We start from the raw sequence: 26,681 nt of genomic DNA, 5'->3' as shown, positions 1-26,681 counted from the left end.
TGATTACCGTCGGCGGAATCACCTCGATCTTGAAATGACCTTTTTTTTAGCCGTGGCATGCCCATTTTATTTTATTTTAGCTGTGTGGTCACAGCTCATGCAGCTACGCAGGTAAGTGTACTATCACGTCCAGCGCGCCCTCTTTTTCAGCATTACTGGTATACCATGGCCCGGTACCGGTACGGCACCTGCGCGTGCATCACTAGCACTACGTGTAGAGTCTACACGGCTCTTGCAGGTACAATCATGTGCTGAGTATCTCAGCCAGAGCGACAAATTTTATCGCTGTTGCAAGCATTTAGTTTGCTGACCCCTCGATGTTTCTCCAAGCGCTGCCACTTGTTCCACGAAGTCTTTCTCACCCCAGCTAAGGTAAAACAGTGATGAGGCTTGAGTGAATGGCCATCAGCATGAGAAATGTGCAGGCTGCAATGCCTGACTGATCTCAGCGAGTCTAAATTACCATCGCAGCGACATCAGCGAAGAAATTGCGTCTAGTTCAAAAATTCCAGCTTTCAATAACAGAAAATAGACCTTTGCCGTCACTCTATACTGATGACTATCGCCTATGTCGAATTCCTTGCCTCTGGTACGAGTGCTGGAGAGTAAATACCCCGTTTTATATCAAAAGTCAAACTGCGACAATTTCGATGACGCGGAGGAAGTACAAGGATTTCCTGATCTCAGAAACCGCCTTTACCAGCAGAGAACTCCTCAGTCCTCCGGCGGAGCGCCTAAGTGAAGTGAAGATATCTGTTGCTGACTAGGAACCGAGCTTCGACAACACATTTTCTGCCGTCATGCCGTACCAGACTCGAAAATTCCGACGTATGAAGACCAATGACCTCTAGCAGACCTGGACGGCAGCCAGCCATGGTGAGGAAATGCTTCTTGGATGTGTTGTGAAATGATGTGTTGTTTTCCTGTGTGATGGCATTCCCTAAACTGTCTCGTCTAGTCGCGTGCATGTGTGATATGACATATGAGCATGCACGGTTTTGTAGTGGAGAGTCCTTTTGTCAGTCTTCTTGTTCGTCCCTTTGAGTGTAGCCTCCATTTCCGTAATGTCAATAATATCATGCAAAACACAAACTAGTCTTGTCCGTTGTGCCCTCCGTCCCGGGGAACGGATTGGCTGTGATTCCGTAACAGACGATCAACATCTTGCTTTCAATGTCACAATGAACTGCAGTGCTGGCAACTGAAATCCGACCCCCTTGGCGGAGCATCGCGCCGCCAAGGGGGTCGGATTTCATTTGCCAGTACTGTACATTTAATTGCAGGCGCCCAGTGAAGCAATAGTTTAGTATACTCGTACTGATGTGGCTGTCAGTGTTTTAACGTCGTCATTTCAACTAGGGCTCCATACATACATACCAATGCTACTCCAGTGTGTTTCCCCTCACGGTGGACTAAACACGGTCAGTTCGCGGATCACGCCACCGGAGAGGAAAATAAGAAAAAAGCGGGTGAAGTGTTAACCTTTTGCACCTGCGCACAAGTATACTCATTTTGTAGCATGCCCTGTTTTCTCAAGCTCGAGTATACTCGGGTAGAAAATCCAAAGTATGTACACTAATGGTGCTTGGAATGAACATTATCTTCAAGGTACACACACACACACACACACACACACTTGTACTCACTGGCATCGCAGAAAGGTACTGAAGTGAGTGTTCCATCTCCTTGGCAACTTGGCGTCGGATTTCCCACAAGCGCGTGACCATCATTGCACGAATAGGTTACATTGTCTGTAAATCGGACGGACGTCTTGTTGACTGCTCCATTGGGAATAGGAGGGACATCGCAGTATAAAGCTGTAAACAAAAGAGATAAAACGCAACGGGGGAACAAACCACCTCAAAGATCATGCACAGAAGCTACTGGAAAATTGCCAATGCCTTTCGTAGTCTTTCATCAGGACCAGGGGCGTGCCTGGCGAGGGGCACAGGGGACAAGTGCACCCCCAAAATATTTCGATGGATTAACTATGAAATGAACAACTAAATAAACAACTCACAATCTCACCTTCCCATCAACTTATCTCTTATTGGCGATGGTGCCATCGTGAGAATAAAGAATTCAAACTGATGGAACAACCATTTAATTTCATGGAACAACTATGAAATGAAATATTATAGAAATGATCCATAAACTTTGTTCTTCGATGGCCATCTGTGAACCTACATCGAATGGTGAATACTGCAGTTAAGCAGAAAGTGAGCTAAGTGGTGAGGATGTGGTTGTTTAGTCTCAAATCCTGATTTTTGAAGTACCATAAAACCTGGTGAAAGTGACCGTTGGTTTTAGGGACCACCTGCTCTGAACGACCGTTTTTCCATGCCCCGACTTTTCTACACAGACACTGTGGGACCTGGTTCTAAAGACCACCTGGCTTTAACGACTGCTTTTGCTTTCACCGTGGAGCGGTCGCTTAAACCCGGTTTTACTGTACTTTTGATGATTCAGCTTTGTTCTGTTTTATGTCATGCTCATCATGATTATCTGTTGCAGATAAACGTTTTAGAAGACGGTGGCTGCTCCAAACGTTGGAGATCGCGCTTCCCGCCGACTGACTGACACTTGACTGACTCATGGCTGCCGGCTGGAGCACGCGAAATTAATGCAGGGCCGTCCACTCGGCAAACCTGGAAGAAAGCGCCACTCCCTGCGCCGTACAAAGTGTTTTGGGAATTCAACTATCGTCAGTAGAGGTTGAGCAGGCTGAAGAAGAGGTAGTGCTCTCCAAGTACAAACATTTTTTGGATATTTGAGTGCTGTAAAGTTGTCCTTCCTAACTATGTTGGATGAGTTCTCCATTCCTTACAGATTGTTTTCCCGATGTCACTTCAGCTCATCCTTCTTGTTGCGGTATTAAAATTGTTTCAACAACAACAGACAACAACAATATTTTGAGGGCTTGGAACTTGGGACTATTCCAAAAATCAACTAGTTACTGTTCTTACGCTTTGCGCAGACGATGGGCCATGGGTCGCTGTAATACCGGTCTGAAAGTCCTTGAATCCAGGCTTGCTCTGTGCCAAGTAACTTGAGAAACGACTGAAAACATTGAGTCCTAGATTTTGGAAGGGCCATCTTTTCATCCTCACATCGTTTCTGAGCAGATCTATGTTCAATGGTTGCTTGGTTCATAGCGTAAAAGTCGTAACGACGGCATTTGTACACCATTAAGCGAGCTGCATGGAGATGAACATGGAGACACAAATTGCACCACAGAAAAGTGTTAGCACAAGGTCGGTGATGGTGCTTTAAGAAATTGGCAGTTTCAAACGTAGGTACGTGCCATTGCTTCGGAATTTCATGCCAAGTGACCAGGTGTGTGCGTTGTCAAGGTTAATGTACTGTTGCAGTTTTCGCCTTCAATAATCAGGCAAACCACATTTACAAAACACATGCTGAAGGCCCAGGGGGAGAGCGAGAGAAACACAGAGAGAGAGAGAGATTGGGAGAGAGAGAGAGTGTGTGTGTGAGAGTGAGAGAGAGAGCGAGTGTGAGAGTGAGAGAGAGAGAGTGTGTGTGTGTGTGAGAGAGAGAGAGAGCTCCAAACCAAGTAATTGCAAGTAGATTATTATTATTATTATTATTATTATTATTATGAAATGACCCAAAGGCAACGTGCCTATCGAGGGGTTCATTTGATTGCAAGAACAGTAGATGTAGATGTATGTACAAAGACAAGTAGGATTGATGAGGAGAGAAATGGGGAAAATCAACTGCAAGGTGGCGGATGGGCCCGTTATCTCTCTCAAATAGTCCTACATATACATCCGAAGGTTTCTGATCGCTGGCTGTGAAACAAATTTTTCCTCAAAATTAATTAAAAACCCTTTCAATCCTTCACACACATACACACACACACACACACACACACACACGCACGCACATGCCCCCCCCCCCCCCCCCCCGCCAACACACACACACGCACATGCACCCCCCCCCCCCCCCACACACACGCACATGCACCCTCCCCCCTCCCCCATACACACACGTATGCTAATCCTTGTATTCTCTCTCGGTGTCCGTTTTCTGGTTCATTTCCATAATTTAATTTAATTTTGTAGTATCACTACTTGATACTGTAGACCGTGTAGTCTGGAGCACCATGCCAAGCTTTTAGCTTTTCTATGTCTATCTAAACGGTGGGAGGTGAGTAGATCAGACCCACCACCAAGTGGTCAAAGACCGAAATCCCATTAGCTGCATCCATGCTGCATCTGCGCCTTTGATCCTAGAGGGTGGTGGCGTTCCCACGGCGGATGCGGAAAACTCGGCTTCCAGCCGAGTCTCACGCGAACCGTGAAATTTATTTATTATGTCTATCTAGAATACAAGAGGCAGAAGAGAGCGAAAACTTTGTTGATACTCCCAAATTTCACACATCAGGTGATCATTAGACAACAGTAATGAAACAAATCTGGATGCTTGTTTTTTGTTGTTGTGCTTTTAGATATGATTGTTCCTCCAAACAGTCAATGTTGGCTTCTCACAAGGAGACGACTTGGAAGAGGAGAGGGCAGAAGGAGAGTGGGGAGGGGGAAAAAACGGGCACGGAAGGGAGATAGAATGGAGAGGATAATGCATGCTGTTGTATATACCCAACGTAATGGTGTGAATGAGAGCAGTGGTGAAAGATGGGAGTGCTGTATTAGCAATATGTCAAGCGTCTTTACTCAAATGAAGCACCCAAACCACGGCTGCCACTAGCCACTGTTTCTTCCGGTTTATTGCACCCACTCTGATTGATAACACATAGTACTGTCTCTCTCTTATTGGCTACGGCCATCATGAGAATAAAGATAATAAGTTATAGGCACTGGAGCTGGTTGTCAGCCACTTGATTTTTGTGACGCCCGTGGATGGTGCCAGGGTTCCAAAGGCAGTACTTATTCTTGGTGTTTCCAGTACAGGAGTCAGGTAATAAGGACCTAGCCTACAACAGCCAATACTGACACTAGAATGGATCAGTCATGGTAAAACAGCCAATACTGATACTCTAATTGCAAAGCCATACTCGAATACCCCTGGTCAACACAGGCAATGACACCACAAGCCCTGTGTTACATATTCACAGCCGGCTCCCTACGGCCTAAGAACCCCGATCTACCCCTCAATCAACTAGTCGCTGCTCTCACGTTTTGCACAGATGACGGTCTGATGAGTTCGATGATGGGTTTGATCGGATCTCCCACTAATTCTTGCCTGACCGCTGTCCGTATCCAACATCCAAGCTTGATTCACGCCAAGTTTCGTGACAAACCAGAAAACACAGTCGTGCGTGGCTGTTAACGGAAGTGACATACCCCGTCCATGACACATTAGTTTGGCTTCTTGAAATGTGTGCCCTATGCTCTCTTGCCTGATATAGAACAGGTCATAATAATTACGACATTCGTGTTTCACATCACTCCAAGTGCGATCTGCAAGCAAAAAACAACAACAAGAAGCACAAAAATTGAACACAACCTGTGTTAGCACAATGTCGGCTCTGGTGCTTTGAGTCCGAACCACGAGTTAACTCGTGTTCAAAACGACCTAAAATCTGAAGCACGAGTTCACTCGTGTGCAACTGTGCCAGTTTGTGTGGTGCATACACATCACTGTTCAAATTGTTGTAACTCCATTGCCTTTTCTTTGATTGCCAAGAATGAGGGCTCATTGGAAAGCTGAGAGAATAAGCATTCCAACAATGCATCGTTTGATATAGCGCAATGAAGAATCACTGAGCGCCGAAGAGGGAAACACGGATATGCTTGCATTTGTTTCAAATTGGATGCGTGGCAAGCACGGCAGTGCTCAAACGGGACTTTCCCTGTGACTCGTGGTGGCATAGCACATGCGCAGTGGAGACCAGATGAATCGCTTGAGCTTCAGGAATCTGCAGGACTTTGAATCACTGTTCCACGTTCAGTAAAACTTCAGAATCAATGAAATTTGTGGATGTGGGTACAGTATCTCGCTCAGGCGCAATACGCCAGCTCTCAAAAGACACAAAGGTGATTATATTGCTCCTGACTCATACTCTCCATCAGTACCAACCTCGTCATCTCCTGAATCATCTTCAATATCATCTTCAGTGTCAACATCTTCCTCAATGCTGCATTGTTTCGTATGGATGAACCTCCGTCACGATAATACCACTGATGATTGTGACATGAATTCAATTTTGGAAAGCTTTGGAAACCTTCACTACTTCTTTGTTGGACAGTGATGAGGGCGGAATGTGCTCTTTTTATTGCCTTTTTAAAACAGTTATCTCCTCATCGATTATTTCAACCCACACTGTCCTTACCTTTAGCGCAGACGATGGACTTTAGATGGCTAGTTGGACTGGGACCATCACTAGTCCTTGCCTGACCATTGTCCACGCCAGAAATCCAAGCTGGAAATACACCAAGTTTCTTGACAAACAGCGACAGACACCCCCTAGTTTCTCTCAGTGGAAGTTTCATATATCGTCGTTCGCATTCAATGCGGGCGTCAACATAGTTGCTTCCGCCTGGCTTTATAACATAGTAGAGGTCGTGATTGTGACATTCATGCAACACAGTGTTCCGGGGGCGCTCTGTGCAGACAATCAGAATATTCAACACACACACACACACACACACACACACGCACACACACACACGCACACACACACACACACACACACACACCTCAGACCTCAGACATGCCCATCGCGGAAGCGATGATAGCGAACAGCTATGTTAGACATAGCAACTTGTGCTGGGATTACACCATTCAACAGCTTGCAAGGCTGATGAATTGACCGCCACTATTTTTAGCCTGGTATCCACCACACAGCTGTTTTAAGTGACTTTTTTCTGGCCAGTGAATCCCTATTTTTCATGTTTTCCATTTTTTTTCTTTTCTTTTTTTCTTTTTTTCTACACACACACACACCACACCACATACTCCGGCATACACTGGCTGTTGGTAACCACCCAGGAGAATGAAAGAAAAGTCAGGAAGAGTCCGAGAAAGAGAAGAAAGACGTGTGCGACCATAATCGTCGGGAATTGAACCCGCAACCTCTCGATTGGAAATCGACTGCACATACCACTGCACCATATGGGACACACACACACACACACACACACACACACACACACACACATTTTGCACATCACATAACACAATAAACATGATGCACGTTGTACAGCTGCACGACGTCCCGTAGAATCTCGTAGAATCCCGTAGACCCGCTTGGGTGTTGAATGTGCAGGACCCTATTGTGTTTACTGCTATTTCCACTATGAAATGGGCCCTGAAGGCATTTCATACGAAAAAAATCTGACAAAGATCTAGCTAGTTTTTAGTTCTGGCCAAAGTGAAGAAGCTTGAGAAGCGACTGCTAACCATGAATTATGAGGCTAACATTGGTCAAATGCGTATGGATAAAACGCAATGAACACCCAACGGGGTCTGTATATAATAAAAAAATATAAAATATAAAAAATATAAAAAACCCGTGCCCGGCGGCAGTTAGTGCTGCCACCCATAGTCCAGTTGGCGCATGTACTTGTGGCCGGGCACGAGGGAAACATGGAGACAGCTTTAATTAATAGGGCGCGTTCAGACACGATAAAATTAATAATGCTCTCCGTTAGTCTCATAGTGTGCGAGCTTGAGTATGGGCTGACATATTTTTGTCGTAGAAAGATCTTTCCAGGTAGCTCAAGATGGTTACAGTTAGCCAAGGTAAAATAAAGAAGATGACGTAATGTTAGATGCCCCTTTTGCTGAACGTTCCCGTAAATTTCATTTTGTGTTTGTTCACTAGAGTACGAGAAGGGCCTTCTTATGATCTTATTAATATTTCCCCTTTTTGACTGAAAAAAGGGGTTTGTCAACTGACATCATCAGAACCTCCTGACGATGGGTGACTGGCCCGAAACGTCAATAATGCTTTTGACATCACTAATAAAAGAATATCCATCCAGCGCATGCGCCAAGAGTGGATAGCAACTATAGAACAGTACAACTTGTTTACAAGCTCCCCCTCCCCCCCCCCCCTCTTTATTTACTGTGCAGTTGCGTGATGTCCACCACTTCTTGACTGGATGTGTGGATTTGCGAGGACGCATACGAGCTTGCAAGCACGAGACTGAATATCATCTTATACACGCACAACAGAGGGGAAAGGCTGTGTTAGCTGTAACTTAAAGTTTCACGCATCGGAGCGATCATCAGACCGCAGCATTCACTATCGAATTCTCTACGAGCAGGCCTAGATGCTAGTGTGGAAGTTAGTGCATATGTGCGAAGTGAAGACGTGGCATTGGGACAATGGTATTGAGTTGTTTTGTGAGAGTTAACGGATATAGGTGAGAATAGAGGCGAAATCAGGGCAGTGTTACCGAGTCAGCAAAGGCGATAGCATTATTATAGTGTTTGTACTGAGTGTGTGCCCCACTACAATTATTTTAAATGGCGTTAAAATCTTACGATATTGATAGCCTGTCTTTAAAAGAGGAAAACGGTCGATTAACCTCGCCTCTTCCTTTGAGTTATATCGATCATAGCTTGTTCTAGTGCTAATGTTCAGGGCTCAAACGAATGCCCAATGAAGTGAACAGATTATCTTTTTTTCCGAACACACCTGAAACGAAGAATATTCCGAATAGTCTAAACCATACAATATCCATGGATACCTAGTTGCATCCATGGTAACCATACACCATCAACTGGTAGCTACGCATAACACAAGACCCCTCTCTCATTCAATATTGGCATTGCTTGCCACGAGATGATGATGCAATAATAATAATAATAAAGAGAAACATTTGAAAAGTTATGAATAGGATGAAGGCCGCAGACATCACGCGACTACGTTACTTGTTTGACATGTATTACTGTGTATTTTATAACAAAAATATTATTGAAAACCCAGAATCGATTTTCTCGTTCCTATCATCAGTGGGAAAAACGGAACTAAGTATACAACCAAAGAAACTGAAGTCTATACACAGTAATTAATGTCAAACAAGTAACGTAGTTGCGTGATGTCTGCGGCCTTCATCCTATTCATAGCTATATTAAAAATATTATCTCCACGTAGGTTATTTGAAAAGTTGTTGTTATTTGGCTTGCTGATGACATCACATGGAGGGAGACAAGCCTACTTATTTTCTCCACCACATAAACCTATTCTATATCAAAAAGGCGAACTACTGCACATTTATGAATATTCTACTTCTGCATAAACGAAGAAAATTCTTTTTTCCGGTCTGCATGTTTCGAATATTCCTTCCAGCAATACGTAATGTTGCACTTACTTATCCAGCAAATCTTCTGACGTCTTTCTCTTTCGGGATGCCATTGCAGATCGTTGGCACGGGCAGGACGGTTAACGTTTTGTTTGAAGATCCAGTATGAGTTGTACGCTGGCATCCAGCGTGTCACAGAATCCAGGCAATAGTGCAGGAAAGGGAACGGTATAATCGAATTAGTCTGCTGTGGACTCTCGCAGACATGTACGGCTTGAGAATAGTTCGTATAGTCATGCGGGCTTTGGGTGTGAAAGAGGCTGAACGTGTCATTTGTCCAGCAACTTCTCTTCTTTTCAAGCTTGGCTAAAGAGAAAAGAAGATTCAACACAAGGAGTGAATCAATGGCAAGCAGATAAACTACCAGAGTACTAACAGGTTTCTACATACAGTTAAACTGGTGTAAGCGACCTCTGGTTTTAGCGACCACCTGCTCTTTTAAAATGACCTTTTTCCATGCACGGACAGTTCTACACACACACACACACACACACACACACACACACACACACACACGCACAAACACACACACACACACACACACGCCCCCCCCCCCCACATACACACACTGTCGGACCTGGTTCTAAAAACCACCTGGCATTAACAACCGCTTTTGCTTACACCGTGACGTGGTCGCTTAAACCAGATTTTACTGCGTCCAAATTAGCGTGCATTTCAACAGCAGGTTTGCTATTGGGCAGATATGCAGCAAAATTACTACAAGTTCACGGACAAGTAACTGTCCCAGCGGATTTTGCATATTAGCACTCTGGTCTGGATTCACAACACGCACCGAGCTGACATGCTTAGGCAATTCCGTCCAAACATGCGAGTACTGAACGAAAAGATCCAGCGATTTCAGGGTGTAAAACCTGTTCCTGGTCTCCTTCATTGCCTAAACTCCTGACCTGGATCTGAATACTCACTTGATGACTTGCACATGATGTAAGCAGTGACCAAGCCAGTCTTTTGTTCATTCGTCCTCATCTTGACAGCTAGTTGAGCAGCTGTGACAGGGTGGAGTACCCAGATGAAACGATCGATGAAGTTCACGTTGTCGGCGAGGATGCTGTTCCGGATTGCTAGAAATTCGTCCAACGTCATCAGTCGTGTTCCCCTGTCCTCGCACGCCATACTAGCCCGATCAACTGTTGTCTGGTCATGGCTATAGTACCAGTGCTGCTCCCCGGCCGTCATCGATGCTACAAGATACACACAAAAGGGAACGGAGGGGAATGTTAGCTCCCGGCTAAACGAAGTTCCAGGACACAGGAGTTTTATAGTATTGAATATGGAATAAGTATTTGACAAGAGCGTAGACAAGAGTGCAAAGGAGAACAGGACAACAACAACAGCTCAAGACTAGATATCCACTGGAGCATGCACACTTCTATATGTGGGTGGCTCTCATTGCCAAGAGGAACGAGCGGGAAATACGAATAGTGAGTACAGTATGTACGTCTTTGTATAAATACACCTATTACAGGAACACATGATTCGTTTTCATGCATGAAAGCGTGCATAAGAGCAAGAAGTGCAACAATCACGCATTCCGCAATTCCTGTAGCTGGTTCTTTTGAACTGGGATGCTGAGCCGATAGTTGAATACAAAAGTAAAATAGGATATGACTATGGGTTACAAGCTAGGAGTAACCGTTCACTACTATAACAAGATAAGTAAGCAGTCAGAAAGTGAGATTACTACAGTACATTCATCGGAAACAGTCCCGCTGGCTTTTGAAGGTCGGATTTGGGCCGAATCGAGGATCAAAAACGCGGTTTGAATCTCAAAAAATCTGGGTTTTGGATCTGCTTCTCCATACATTTTGCCATGGCATACCTGTCCTAATTTTGCAAAATCTGGCTGAATTCCTAATTCCCTGTTCGTGGACTTTTCTGGCCTTAAATGTGGCAAGGAGTAATTGCACGGGTCACACAATGCAGGGTGTACTGTTGTTTTCACGATATCTACAACTATGTGCGGGAGACACCAAAAAGTTAGGGTGCCAGTTTCCAATGAATCGACTGTAAGCACAAAGCTGTTTTGCTGCTGTTGTGCTAGCTCGTTGAATGTCTCGGTAGTCTGTCAGCTTTGAGCTCAGATATCTCACTTTTCTTGCTGCTTATTATATTGCTACGCAGTCAGACCACGCATAACCGCACGCATCCGTTTTCAACAAAATATTCGGATAGACGAGGGGACCGGATAATCGAACACTGGTGAAGTTGAATCATCACACATGCTGTACATCTGTAGCCAGCTATTTTTTTCCGTAGGGTGTGGGTTCCGGATAAAAGAGGACCGGATAAGCGAGGTCTGTTTATTTTATTTATATTGACTGACTTACTGACTCTAGAAGTAGACACTTACTGTTAACTCAAAACCCATGAATCCTTTCTTAGCTGTACATTTCCTTCCTTTCTTTGAAACTCGGGTATCGAGCCAATAATAAATGTAGAAAGGAAAAAGGACATGTGTCAGGACGTGGAATGTCTCACTGCTCTCTCAGTTTTGTGACTAGTTGTTGTACTTTCTGACTGTATATAGTATCTAGTTACAGTGGTGGAGAGTTACGTGTACTCTTAAAACTCGTTTACATTATGTCCTTTTTCCGTTCTACTTCCTTTTTTTCTTCTCTTTTCTTTCTGTGTGCCCTTGTACACTTCCCCAAACACGGGCACATCCCCCGAGTAAGAGATACCGCCCCCCCCCCCCACACTCCCGACAGTCTTCGAACATCTGGGTATTCCAATACAATGGAATACATGTACAATGCAATGCCAATGACTCGCCACTCACTCGTAATGGTGTCCCCTTGACACTCACTAACCCTAACTACAGTTGAACATCGATTATCCGACCACCTCTGGGCAGACAACTGTCAGGCGGTGTTCAGATAAGGCAAATGTTCCGGATAAGAAAAAACTGTCACTCACACACTTTCAGTGGTTATTACTAGCCGCACGACCTTCTTACTTTTTACTTTTCAAAATTTTCGTATTTTTTGAATGGCTCACTACATGCACAGTGCGTACTCTACGGCACGTGCGCCCAAAAAAACTGTAACGGATAATCGAATGGTCGGATAGTCGATGTGCGGATAATCGATGTTCAACTGTATTGAAATTGGTTTAATACAATTATAATATAAACAGATCAAAGATGACCAAAGAGCTACAAGTTACATTATAATAGAGTGGTTCCGCACTACGTAAAGTTGAGCAACTTTACATTAGCGGGCAGGAAAAAAACCATGAATTCGCGAGTTTGCACTGCTGGGGTGTGCCGGGGTGTGCTGGGGTGTGCTGGGTGAAGCCGGTCTACTTTTATGCTACGCAGAACTCCAATAACGATGTGCACATAATTATAAGAAACTTCACTCCTCAAATCCCCACACCAAAAACGGTCTCTTCACTGTCTGTCTGTCTGTCTGGCTGGCTGCCTGTCTCTCCGTCCGTGCGTCCGTGCGTCCGTCCGTCCGTGCGTCTGTCTGTCCGTCTCTCGCTCTCACTCCCTCGCTCTCTTTCTTTCTCTCTCTTGTTCACAGGGCACAGCGGAGGGCACAGCGAACACTCCTTTTTCGTGCTTGTAATCTGATCATTAAACTGAGTCCTTCTAATAGACCAATCCCGAAAGGATTGTCTGGGTTCGTGAAAGGGGGCATGCGTGCAAGCCAGCTGGTGTGAAGTGCATCGTTTTGTATTCAGTTTGTATGTGTCAGCTCATGGCGGAGGAGAGAGAGACTTTTGCTCGCCGAGCTGAAGCTAAAGGATTTGATGGAGTCCTGCCAGCAGCTAGTCAAAGGACCTTCGGTACCTTAGGCAGACCCTGACGGAGTTTGGAGGCCAGCTAGCTCTCGGTCAGGAGCGAAATATTTGCGTGGCGATCGACTCTCAGTAAAAAATACAAGCAAATTAGCGCCGACATACTGCAACAGCTACGATTTCAACTAACTTCTCGATCTGCTGCTTCACAAACTTCAACTATTTACAAGTTCATGACTGTTGTAGTCTGAAGCTGGAGTCTCATCGCCCACCTACATGTAGCTTTTGGAGCTGATGGATTTCCCGACTTGGACTCCTTCCGCAAACTCTCGCAACATTACTACAGTGTATGCTGTGTTTCCGCACGCTCGTGTCGACATGTCATCTATACTGTACATGTACCGGGTCGCGGAGGAGCTTGACGACCTCCGCTGACTCCAGGTTTCCGAAATACTGCCGTCGTCTTTGTTGATGTCGCTGGTGACATTCTCCCCTTGCAGGACGTGCGCATAGTTGCCGTCCCGGGGGTAAAGACTATGTTGTCTTTTAAAACAGTTCTTCATCACGCTCGCGCGAATGATGTTTCTCATCATGAACTCGTTCCGACGGTATGACACAGCGATGGTCTTTGGCGGGGCACTGGCTTGGTGAAAACGCTATCTTCTTGTGCAATATAACATTGATCGGCTGCAGATGAGTACAGTCACTTCGTGGTTGGTCCTATAGGTGAGCACCTGCCCGGAAAGAGGCAGGAGTCATCGAAGACGAAGCGCTCGCAACAAAAAAAATAATAGCACTCGAAATATCTTGTAAGATTTAGGGCCTATTGCTTTGAGCCACAGCGCTCACAGCCTTGCCTACTTCATCAAAGTGAGCTCTACATGTTTGTGGACCTCTTCACACTACACAGAAGAGCGAAACAAGGATTATGTCTTAGCATTTCCACTCCAACAGCAGACCATTACCAGTGCAAGAGAGAAAACTACAAAGGGCTTTGCTTTCTGTCGCATTGTCTCTCTTGCAGGCAACTAACGAGAAAACCGTGTACTTACCATCGCATTCACACGCAAACAAGCGATCAAACACGTCCTGTGCCGCATGCTGATCAGGTAGTGCCATATATGTGTTGTAAAGTGTACTCTCAGTTGGCATGCCCCCTTTCGAACCCAGACAATCTTTTCGGGATTGGGCTACTGTATGCAATGATCAGCAATCTCTAGGTGCGGTCTTTAACCCTTTCACCGCTCAGCACGTATAATTATGTACGTCCTTGAGAATGACATCCGTGCACTAAAGACGTATATTTACGTCCTGAGTGTACATTGCATGCTGATGACAAATTTCCAAACTCACCTAAAATTCCGCAGCGTGGTAGGTTGACGTATTCCCAAACCTCGTCTCCGATAAAGTTGCTTATCACAGTACGGAAGCGTGCCAGGTTGCGGTGAGCGCCGCCTGCACATGGAGGCTTGGTGCATATTTCAACATGCGGCCACTGGCATTTGAATGTCGCCGTCTCCAATTCCACGTGCTGAGACGGAGCTACTTTCCTCAATTGGATTTTCTCTGTCAGGCAGAACGGACGGGAGTATAACAAGCTGAAGACAACCGCGGTCAAACCAACCAGAATCCACACCCGAACATGGTTGCATTCTGTCAGGGATGGAGGGTAGCACCCATGTGCAACGTGAACAGTCTACAGTCAATCCACCAAACCGATAGGTTTCATCTATTCAAATTGTGAAGTCGAGGGCTTATATAGGTCGTAAATACGTTGGCCATGATCTTGGGCCTATACTGCGAAAAACATCGAAGGTCAAGAACCACTTTCTGTCCATTTATTTTAATTCTCAGGGTTGAAGCATCATGAGAGTAAGGCATCAATTGCAAAAAAATGCGTATTGAATCCTCCCCTTGATTTGGGGCCTGTGATTGACACACCCATACGTTCGCATTGATGTCTCGACATATTATGAGAAAAACCTCCTTTTACAAACAGGAGTTTGCTTTCCACTTGTTCTTATGAGGCAGGCTTGCACCAAACTATGACATATAAGTACATTTCAATTATTTTCCTTGAATTCAGGATCACTATAATCACAGACTGTTGAAGCAAATACGCTGGAATCAATTTCGAGTGACGATCATATCTTCGCATATTTCTGTAAACGGGACCAAGGAACTACAATTTGCGCTATTATGTCCACTAACACCATCAGTTACTAAACAATCAGCTCATGCGATAACATTGCACGACACTGGCCGACGGTATTGACGTTCTACAACCTACTGGCTACCAGCTCTAGCACATCTTGGATGGGCACTCCAACAGCCTTAGAACTTGGTTCGGTCAGTGTCGTGCAATGTTATCGCATGAGCTGATTGTTTAGTGACTGGTGGTGTTAGTGGCCATTATAGTGTTACTTGTAGCTTCTTGGTCCTCTTTTTCTTCTTCTATAAATTACATCTTGGCTCTCCATCCGAGTCCATTTCTGTAAACAGTGGGTACACGAGTCCAGTGACCTAGCATCATTTTGACACCGAAGGATGTACCCAGAGTGCTGACAGTGCTCAACACCACAAAGGCCGAGCGTAATACACAACAGAACAACAAGGACAATCAAGGCTTCCTTGCTGCTACTTTAAGTTTCATGCTCACGCAATCATCCGGCAACTTAAAGTAGCAGCAAACAAGCCTTGATTGTCCTTGTTGTTCTGGTGTGCATCATTTTGACATAAAGTTATGATACTGACATGGCGCGATCCAAATAGCAAGAAAACTCAATCATTTTCGAGCCAATTTTGAAAAAATGTAAATTTCAAAGCATTTTGGTACCCCATCGAGTCGGGGTTCAGAATACCAGTTTCGTCTCCTCTCACAGAAGCCTCTACTTTCAACCAGTGTATTTTTTGCTGGTAAATCTACCTTGACATGTTTTGATACTATGGGAATTACTGACATGATTGCAAGAAGCAACAGATGAAGGTTGAAAGCGCTTCATTGCCCTCATTCCAGGCCCGTCTCTTTCTTAGAGAATGCCTTGTTTGGCCTACTTCGAGTGGCCATAACCCCTTCAAAGTGCCCAAATGCGTTCACTAACGTATAGATTTTCTCATTCTGGACACCTCTAGCATTGCAGAAAAATTGTCAAACTGGTGAATTTACGGAAAGGTCCAAGAGGGGAAGGAAAGCCGTGCTCTTCTTCGTTGCGCTTCCCTTCACCTTTTGGACCTTTCCAAACCTGAGCCGTCCAAGTTGGAAGATTATTAGTTTGTGCCTTGGAGAAGCGTTGGAGCTAGGTGTCAGGTCGCCGAATGTCTCAGTACTCCTTGTCAGTTTTGTGCCATTTTGTCGCACTCTCTGACTGTATAAGACCTGGTTATATTGGTGGACAGTTAGTAATAACTCGTAACATTTTATCCTTCTCCTTTTTCACTATAATTTAATTGGCTCACCATCCGAATTGAACAGTAGTAGTAGTATTCTTTTATTTTCCACCGGGAGCCTCAACAGTGATGAACACAGCTTGAATAGATTTTTTTGTGAATTATTTATAGATGCTGGCCTAAATGTGTTTTTGAAATCACACGTCTATATTTTTGACACGCACTGAACAGTGTTATCTAGCAAGACATTGCAAGGGCTGCACATATCTATAAACAGTGCCTCAGGTATGGGAACATTGGGAGAGCAAAGCACCAGTTTCGGGCACCCGTAAAAGTAGCGCATACCTACGAGCGGTGGGCCAAGAAGGCCAGAAAACACGTATAGGAAGTTTGTTCTGACTGCAAGGATTTGGCACAGCAAACACAGACCACAGACAGAACAGTTCACAGCAATGCTCACTGCTTCTCATAATAGTGAGCGGCCTTTATACCTAACACTGGACGAACTCTCAAAGTGGATATTGAGGAATGGCTACAATAGTGAAAACCACCCTTTCGCACTGAACTGGGTAAACATAATCCACGTGCCTGAGGTGCGAAAACATGACCATGGCTTAGCAGAATCTCCATGTGTATCCCTGTGCGATTTTGCCAGTGTTTGCACCATGATCGTTTGTGGCTATTTTGTAAAAAAAAAAGAAAAAAAACCAAGTGTGTGTTACACTCTGTCCAACTAAACTGTTGATAATGTAAATAAAATATAAAATAAATTCGACGGGTTTACGTACCGGGCAGGTCAAGAACAAGGAGTTGTACAACTCCGTGGTCAAGAACCACCTTTCCGCTTCCATGGGACGCCACCACCACCCCATGATAATGTAAATACCTGCTAGTAATAACCAGATGTGAGTTTGGCAAACAGCAGGGCATAGCAAGTAACATTTTGAGAGACCCCTGGGGCATGCACTCTGTCCACTCCGCACTCGCCACACTGCATCACAATGCACCACACGGCGACGTCATCACATCACGGACAGCAGGGCATAGCAAGTAACATTGCGAGAGACCCTGGGGCATGCACTCCGCCCACTCACTCATCACACCGCATCACAACGCACCACACAGCGCCGTCATCACATCACGGGCCGCACTCTTCGTTTTCCCCATACCGTGTAACTTAGCAATGCATGGCTGAGCAACACATGCTCACGACTATCCTGAGAAGCCCGTAGGGCATTCACTCTTGACGTTGCTCCATGGTTTGCCACCTAGATCTCAAGGCGCTCACAGCAAACCCCATGAAGACCAACTCATTCAGATGCCAGCACCATGTACCTCATATACGAATCTGAACAGAGGCATGCAAATCTGCAAACGAGAGAGCTTGGAAGCTCAGGGCCCTACGCTATGCTTTGTTGCCTAGCTCATCGTGCATGTGTTAGAACTGATGAAAATGTTTTTTTCCTTTGATTAGCTACATCATTGTATTACAAGAACGTTGAATGAGTTACTGAAGTAACGTCTTCTGTATAGCTATGGGACCGGCGCTGACTCTGCCGATCACGGGCGTTCTGAAGTCGACGGGATGTCTGTCCTGACGTTTCCTGGGACCGGCGCTGACTCTGCCGATCACGGGCGTTCTGGAGTCGACGGGATGTCTGTCCTGACGTTTCCTGGGACCGGCGCTGACTCTGCCGATCACGGGCGTTGTGGAGTCGACGGGATCTCTCTACCGACGTTTCCTGTGCGAAGTTCCTGGTCCTGTTTCCTGTTCACGCTTTATTTGGAGACGACGGGATCTCTCTTCCAAAGTATGTTTTTGTCTTTATGCTGACGCATCCTATCACCTATTTGGCAACTCACGTCCAGTATAATTGCATTTCCTCCTCGTCTCCTTATTTCTTTCCAAAAAAACTCCCTATACATCAGGGAGTCGTATACATAATACGACGAATATTGTGGCGAGCTGTTTGTGGCCGGCTGTGTTTGATGGTACGGTACGATACGGGACAGATACGAGATGGCGCCAGCAAATATTGTGGCCAACTGTCTGGTTTGTAACCAACTGTGTTTGATGGTACGGTACAGGACAGATACGGGATAGTGCCAGGCGTGACACAAACAAACAAACAAACACCAAATTAAAGCTGTGTGGACCCTGGCTAGCGCCAGACGTTACTGAAGTAACGTCTTCTGCATAGCTACGGGAATAATACTGAATGTGTGCCAACATATTTTCTGTATAGCAACAATAGTGGATCTGAATCCGAGTCAAATTGATCACCACTAGTGCCAGATAACTGTCTAATCCACACAACTGGCGAAGCCTCCCCCCCCCCCCCTGGTCTACATGGCACAGAGGACTTCGGAATAGGAATGCTAAAACGGTGCCTGTACATAATACTGACCCTACACTTGCTGGGGTAACCAGTATAGACAGCACACTGCTTCGATAGAAGCAGACACTAGAAGCACTGGCACCTTGAAGTGAAATTGGAGTTACTCGGCAACTGGGTATTGGGAACCCACCACATGGAGCACATCGGAATAGTACGGCGAAGACAGTTACCAATGCACACCCTGCACTTGTTGGGGTAACCAGTATAGACAGCACGCTGCCTTGATAGAAGCAGACGCTAGATGCAGTGGTGGTACCTTGAAATGAAATTGGAGTTACTTTGCCAATCAGTGTCGGCAACTGAAAATTATCGGGTCCCAAGGTCTGACAAACATACGAACAACCTCAACACCGATAGCTACTATAGCAATTTTTAGACGTTGTCTGTACACTCAATTCGCAACATACGAACCGCCTTTGTCTACGCCACATGCATTAATTGTGCAAAATTTCCACCCAGGAGAGCATCCTCAGGGGCACAGGGTCCTTTATGAAGCCGTCCTGGGTGAACATTTGCATGTGGTGTAGCCGAAGACTCTGAGTGTGTGTGTGTGTGTGTGTGTGTGTGTGTGTGTGTGTGTGTGTGTGTGTGTGTGTGTGTGTGTGTGTGTGTGTGTGTGTGTGTGTGTGTGTGTGTGTGTGTGTGTGTGTGTGTGTGTGTTGCGAGTTCGGTGTACTGGAAATATGACAAGGCCACAATGGAGCTTCAAAGTTCCTAAAAACATTGTTGAGATACTAGAAGGAATCGTGCACCCCGACACAACGGAACAATTTGGAACTGGTACTAGTAGGGGAAGACATTTATTACAGACGGAGAGACGGAGAGAAAGACAAATTAACGACTACTTCATGAGAGAGAGAGAGGGAGAGGGAACGAGAGAGAGGAAGACCGTGGGTACCTATGGCAATTATTGGCTCGCAAATAGCTGCCCAGGTCAACGGAACACAAGGTAAGTACGAGAGTAAGTACAGGGTGCATACACATGATACAGTCCAGCTGAAATGCTGCAGAATGTACGGGAGAAGGTACCTAACTGTAATGAGATGCTGGACCATGGGACCGAAACTAGTCAAACTTGCAAATGATTTCCCAGGAAAGTAGCCTTCCAACATGATTCATAAACACACGCACATGCACGCGCACACGCACACAAACACACACACACATACACACACACATGCACACACACACACAAACACACACACACCCGAACACACACACACAAACTTTCACCCTCACTTGTGCATAAAAACACGGTCAACAACTTACGTCTGTAAGTGCAGTTGGCATAGTTCTTACGCTGATTGGATTCGCACACTGGCCAAACTTTATGATCATCCTCCGGTCTTGGACACCTCAAGCCATCTTTGTGGTAACAGCGCCACGGTTGTCCGTCAGGACATCGAAATGTGCCATCTATGTTGTCCTCATGCCATCCAGTCCTCCCTGAGTTCGGGGCGCACTCTGCGAGCAGTAGACAGGAGAAGCAGTATAAAGCAAAGATGAACCAGCCAGGTGACATAGTACTGGTAAAATGACATTGTTTGAATGCTCAATCTGCCGACAGAACTGTTTCGTCCATTTACCCACCAACCAACCAACATTATGCCGATGTTATGTTACGTTATCTTTATTTTACGTCACCATAGGCACCGGCATTGCTGCCTTCTTGCTGTGGATCATAGATCCGATGTTGTGACAGTGTGACTACGAGTGCTGCATCACAGCTGTTCCATGCCAGCTTACAGTAAGGCTATGGCCTGTCAGCGCAGCAATGCGTGCGCACAATCCATCTAGAACATAACGTTTTTCTCTTCTGAGAACAATGTCGAATCCGACAGCACCGTCCGTCTGTGCGTGCTGAACGGTTACAGATGTGACCTTGTCCATTGTTCCCGTGACCACGGATTTATATTTAAAAAGATGCTCACACGTTTTTTAAATATGACAAAAGATGGGCACAAATTATGCGATCTACTCCACCAACTAAACCAGATTGGGAACAATGTAGCACAAAACTGACACGGAGTACTGAGGTATCCCACGACATGAAAGTCAGCTTGAGCACTGCTCGATAGCGTTAGCCAACGGCCTTTCAACTTGGAAGGTTCATGCATATTTGTGCTAATTCCAAAGAGGGGGAGGTGAGCGCCATCGAGCCGAACACAAGCAACATTCCAAGGCTTCATCGAATGCTGGCCTGGTACGATAATGTGACAGCAAGACCAGACAGAGCGGTCAAACACCAATTTGACAGTGCAAAGCAATGACGACCCAACTTGGGAGGCTCTATCCACACACACGCACGCACGCACGCACGCACGCACGCACGCACGCACGCACGCACGCACGCACGCACGCACGCACGCACGCACGCACGCACGCACGCACGCACGCACGCGCGCACACACACACACACACACACACACACACACACACACACACACACACACACACACACACACACACACACACACACACACACACACACACACACACACACTCAAACACACACACACACACACACACACACACACACTCAAACACACACACACACACACACACACACACACACTCAAACACACACACACACACACACACACACACACACACACACTCAAACACACACACACACACACATAGACACACACACACACTCAAACACACACACACACTCAAACACACACACACACACACACACACACACACTCAAACACACACACACACACACACACACACACATAGACACACACACACACTCAAACACACACACACACACACTCAAACACACACACACACACACACACACACACACACACACACACACACACACACACACACACACACACTCAAACACACACACACACACACACACACACACACTCAAACACACACACACACACTCAAACACACACACACTCTCAAACACACACACACACTCAAACACACACACACTCTCAAACACACACACACACTCAAACACACACACACTCTCAAACACACACACACACTCAAACACACACACACACACAAACACACACACACACTCAAACACACACACACACTCAAACACACACACACACTCAAACACACACACACTCTCAAACACACACACACACACAAACACACACACACTCTCAAACACACACACACATAGACACACACACACACACACACACACACACTCAAACACACACACACACTCAAACACACACACACACACACATAGACACACACACACACACACACACACACACTCAAACACACACACACACACACACACACACACACACACACTCAAACACACACACACACACACATAGACACACACACACACACACACACACACACACACACACACTCAAACACACACACACTCAAACACACACACACACACACACACACACACACACACACACACACACTCAAACACACACACACACTCAAACACACACACACTCAAACACACACACACACACACACACACACACACACACACACACACACACACACACACACACACACACACACACACACACACACACACACACACACACACACACACACACACACACACACACACACACACACACACACACACACACACACACACACAAACACACACACACACACACACACACACACACACACACTCAAACACACACACACACACACACACACACACACACACACACACACACACACACACACACAAACACACACACACACACACACACACACACACACACACACAAACACACACACACACACACACACACACACACACACACACACACACACACACACACACACACACAAACACACACACAAACACACACACACACACACACACACACACACACACACACACACACACACAAACACACACACACACACACACACACACACACACACACACACACACACACACAAACACGCCGACTTACGCTTAAAATCAGACTGGTACCCGTCTTCCCTTATTTGTGTGAGGTGTCTCTGCCCACGTATACCCACGTATTCTAAACAAGGTCAACACACACACACACACAAACAAGCACAGTGGATTCAACCGCGGTTGATAACCAGGACAACACAACTGGTTCCGTAACATCTCCTGCAATAGCAGTATCTTCTGACAGCACAGAGTATATATTCTAGTTATTGCTAGTCTTGGCGGGGGCATGGCACAGGCTACGGTAACCACGGTATTGACCGTACCACTATTTGACCCAAGTACCCCGTGCATCAATAAAATACACTGATATGGGCTATAATTTTCCTAAAATTTCGGCTCAGTCACCCCCCACCGTCAGTAGATTGTACTTCAGATGGCTGACCGTCAGGCGAAATTACTGGTCAGTCGGCGACACGCATTTTTCACAAAAATTTGCGTTTCACCTGCTGGGAGAGTATGCGTGTACTCGAGTCTCATCCCGAGCACGTTCTTTTCTTCCTTTTTTTAGCTCCAGTATAGCTGTATTTTTCATTGCAAAGCCGTCTTCGATTGTTGTGTTCGTTGTTCAAACGAAGTGGACATTCAATCATGAAGGCAGAGGACATAGGAGCCTGATTGGAGTTTCTCGGGGCATAGGACGGCCACACAGAGACACTTTGGGATTTTCTGAATATAAAATACCGTACGCACGATGCTAAGATCAATTTGTGCGATATCAAATTGTTTGTGATCTACCACATCGAGCAGAACGGGATCCAAACACAAGCTTACCGACGGTTAGGCTGCCGACCTGACTGGACAAATGATCCCTGGCTTCACCAGACGCCAGAAGTCGGACACCATGTCCTTTGCCGCGACGTCCATCTCCAAAAAGGACTCCATCTTCGTCGTGAAAAGGCTTGAAATACTCAATATTCAACCGAGATTCGCGGTCTCACCCTTTCTCAGATCGAATCATTTTTTGTTGTAGCAGTTGCAGGGCAGATCCCCGCCACTACTTCAACAGGCGATGGCTCCAAAGCATGCCTGGAACAAGCCATATCGAGGCTGCAAGCCACCCCTCTCAGCAAAAAATTCGAAGAAATTCGAAATTTCAATGGTGGAAGATATACTATGAAGAGAATTTCAAAAAGTATTTTTCGCAGAGCGATCGCTCAACCTACGTCATTCAAACTTTGCAGGATGGTTCAGACGTACATGCTAGGCATGGAACCACAGGCGATGATGCCGTAGCTGACACACAGAGTAACACACGCAGCAGATTCGTGTGCACAGATACTAAATTAGTGGACGTCGTCATCTTCTTCCCGCTGATCTCGAATGTACTATGACGTGCTATTTCGCCTGACGCCACACTAAGTTACCTTTCGATGCCCCTGCTTGGGCTTAAGCTGTCTGATGAGTGTTTTCACGCGTAACTCCGAGTAACGGCGGAAAAAAGGTTTGTTTGCTTCATTGCCGTGTGATCATTGTAGGTTTCAAGTCTAGATGGCGTGACGCCAAACAGATGATCCGCTAGTGCTTTCCCGCCGTGTTGATGTAGGAGTAGCATTTTGATATAAAGTATATTTTTCGCAGTAAAAGAGTATTTATTTGTAGAGCTTGTGTTGATACAGATTCCTAGGTTCACTGCATTGATACCATTGCAATGTCCATCAGTGCACTTCAGTGCATGTACCTAACGTGACCTTGTACCCAGTCATTGTCTAGCCCTCCTACATACAGTGATCTATGTGGTGTCCATTACAGAGGTTCCGCAAAACGAAACTGCGCACAAGCTTTCGCTATACGTCATGAAGTGAGAAACCTCGCACGAACTTTCGCAACTTTGGACGCGAAATTTGCAGGGAACGCGAAATGAACTTTCGAGGGACGTTTCGCGAGATCGGGTCATGGCGTACGTGCACTTGGCGCGTGCAAACTACGAAAATGTGCAGAACCCAAAGTTCGTGCGAAACTTCATGAAGATTTTCGTAAGGCCCGTCGCAAAACTTTTCGTTCTGCAGAACCTCTCTATTAAGTCGCGCATATCTTACTTCCTCCGCGTCATCGAAATTGTCGCAGTTTGACTAGTGACTTGTCACTTGTTACTGACAACTCCATAAGCTAAGCCATTGAAAACCTATTAGACTCGAGTAACGTTTCAGAACAGTTGGACGGAGAGTTTTCATACCAGAGATGAAGTCCTCCTCGTCGCTGATGTCAATGGACGCAAAAATATCGTTCCGAAATATTTCAAGGAAGGTTGAAAGTTGGTCGCGCCTCATCCCAAACGCTTTGACTTTCTCCACAGGACAAGAGCTGCTATGCTTGTCGTCTGCTAGCTCTGGATGATTTCTATTTCACCACCAACGAAGCCTAGTAGGAATACACGATCGTTGCGAGGTCGGTTGATTACCGTCGGCGGAATCACCTCGATCTTGAAATGAACTTTTTTTAGCCGTGGCATGCCCATTTATTTTAGCTGTGTGGTCACAGCTCATGCAGGTAAGTGTGCTATCACGTCCAGCGCGCCCTATTTTTGAGCATCACTGGTATACCATGGTACGGCTTCTGCGCGTGCATCACTAGCACTACGTGTAGAGTCTACACGGCTCTTGCAGGTACAATCATGTACTGAGCGTCTCAGTGCGAGCGACAAATTTTATCGCTGTTGCAGGCATTTAGTTTGCTGACCCCTCGATGTTTCTCCAAGCGCTGCCACTTGTTCCACGAAGTCATTCTCACCCCAGCTAAGGTAAAACAGTGATGAGGCTTGAGTGAATGGCCATAAGCACGAGAAATGTGCAGGCCGCAACGCCTGACTGATCTCAGCGAGTCGAAATTACCATCGCAGCGACATCAGCAAAGAAATTGCGTCTAGTTCAAAAATTCCAGCTTCCAATAACAGAAAATAGAACTTTGCCGTCACCCTACACGGATGACTTTGGCCTATGTTCGATTCCTTGCCTCTGGTACGAGTGCTGGTGAGTAAATACCCCGTTTTATATCAAAAGTCAAACTGCGACAATTTCGATGACGCGGAGGAGGTAGAAAGTCAAATTTACTAAGAAGAGTTTACTGTTCTGAGCGATGTTTTTTGCCTGGAAACTTTCAACTAATCTAGGTGAACTTACTGTAGCAACCAGCAGTGTTCTGCCAGATGCCCTTATATGGCTTGGCGGGTATGCTCTCACGCAATGATGTTCTGTAGCCCTGTAGACACTTCACATTACCGCTCTCCTCAATGTAGTTGACACCTTCGTCTCGGCGAATGCCGCGGCTGGAGACTGCGCCACCTGGCAGACGTGCTCCTGGTATTCACAAATCACAAAACGAAGGGAAAGAGTATTTCAAGAGCTGATCAGAACTATTTCAAAACTGGCGCCTAAAATTACTCGGAATTTACAGAACAGTTCAGCAAGGTGATGTGGTAGCACAAGTGTCTTCTTCAAGACTGTATGCAAGTTCATATACTGCATGCAAACTCCTATACTGCATGCAAACTCCTATACTGCATGCAAGTTCATATACTGCATGCAAACTCCTATACTGTATGCAAATTCATATACTGTGTGCAAACTCCTGTACTGCATGCAAACTCCTATACTGCATGAAAACTCCTATACTGCATGCAAACTCCTATACTGCATGCAAACTCCTATGCTGTATGCAAACTCATACAAGGCGCACAACAGCACATACCCATTGACATGGTAAAATTTGACATGCATTCTTTAACTCTCACTTACCGACACAAACCGATGAAAACTTCGCAATGTCTCTTTCTTTCCCATGCCGTGTGAACCAGAGAGGGATTTTGTCGAAGATTGCGGCAAGTCCTCTGCATTCGGCATTGCCAGTCTTCATTTCCATCAATACGTTATTCCATAGTGCCTCGCTTGG

General features: G+C 45.7%; 2 protein-coding genes across 2 annotated transcripts in view; both read right to left on the bottom strand.

Annotated features, from left to right (window-relative positions):
* LOC135827121 (uncharacterized) overlaps positions 1–1,163 on the bottom strand; it is a 33,711-nt gene extending 32,548 nt beyond the window's left edge. The window contains exon 1 of the mRNA XM_065339645.1: positions 1,094–1,163. Coding sequence (XP_065195717.1) covers positions 1,094–1,163 — 70 coding nt within the window. The remainder of the gene's footprint in view (positions 1–1,093) is intronic.
* Positions 1,164–5,136: 3,973 nt separating this feature from the next.
* On the bottom strand, positions 5,137–14,207 carry LOC135827120 (uncharacterized). Its single transcript, XM_065339644.1, has 5 exons — positions 14,108–14,207; positions 10,217–10,492; positions 9,300–9,596; positions 6,311–6,583; positions 5,137–5,438 (listed from the first exon to the last, which is right to left on the bottom strand). Exons 1-5 carry the CDS (start codon positions 14,205–14,207, stop codon positions 5,137–5,139), a joined length of 1,248 nt encoding a protein of 415 aa, XP_065195716.1.
* Positions 14,208–26,681: the final 12,474 nt, after the last annotated feature.

This window comes from Sycon ciliatum, chromosome 11 (genome assembly GCF_964019385.1).
Source record: "Sycon ciliatum chromosome 11, ocSycCili1.1, whole genome shotgun sequence".
Taxonomy (NCBI): domain Eukaryota; kingdom Metazoa; phylum Porifera; class Calcarea; order Leucosolenida; family Sycettidae; genus Sycon; species Sycon ciliatum.
Note: the sequence above shows the minus strand (reverse complement) of the source record. Positions and strands in the feature narration are given on the sequence as shown.

Excerpts from the sequence above, each read along its gene's own strand:
- LOC135827120 (XM_065339644.1), bottom strand. The coding sequence starts at position 14,207 with ATGCCAACTGAGAGTACACTTTACAACACATATATGGCACTACCTGAT. Across the intron at positions 6,584-9,299 it reads TCAGAAGATTTGCTGGATAA|AGCGCCCCCGGAACACTGTG; the intron begins GTAAGTGCAACA and ends TTGTCTGCACAG. Across the intron at positions 5,439-6,310 it reads GTCCATCGTCTGCGCTAAAG|ATCGCACTTGGAGTGATGTG; the intron begins GTAAGGACAGTG and ends TTTTGCTTGCAG.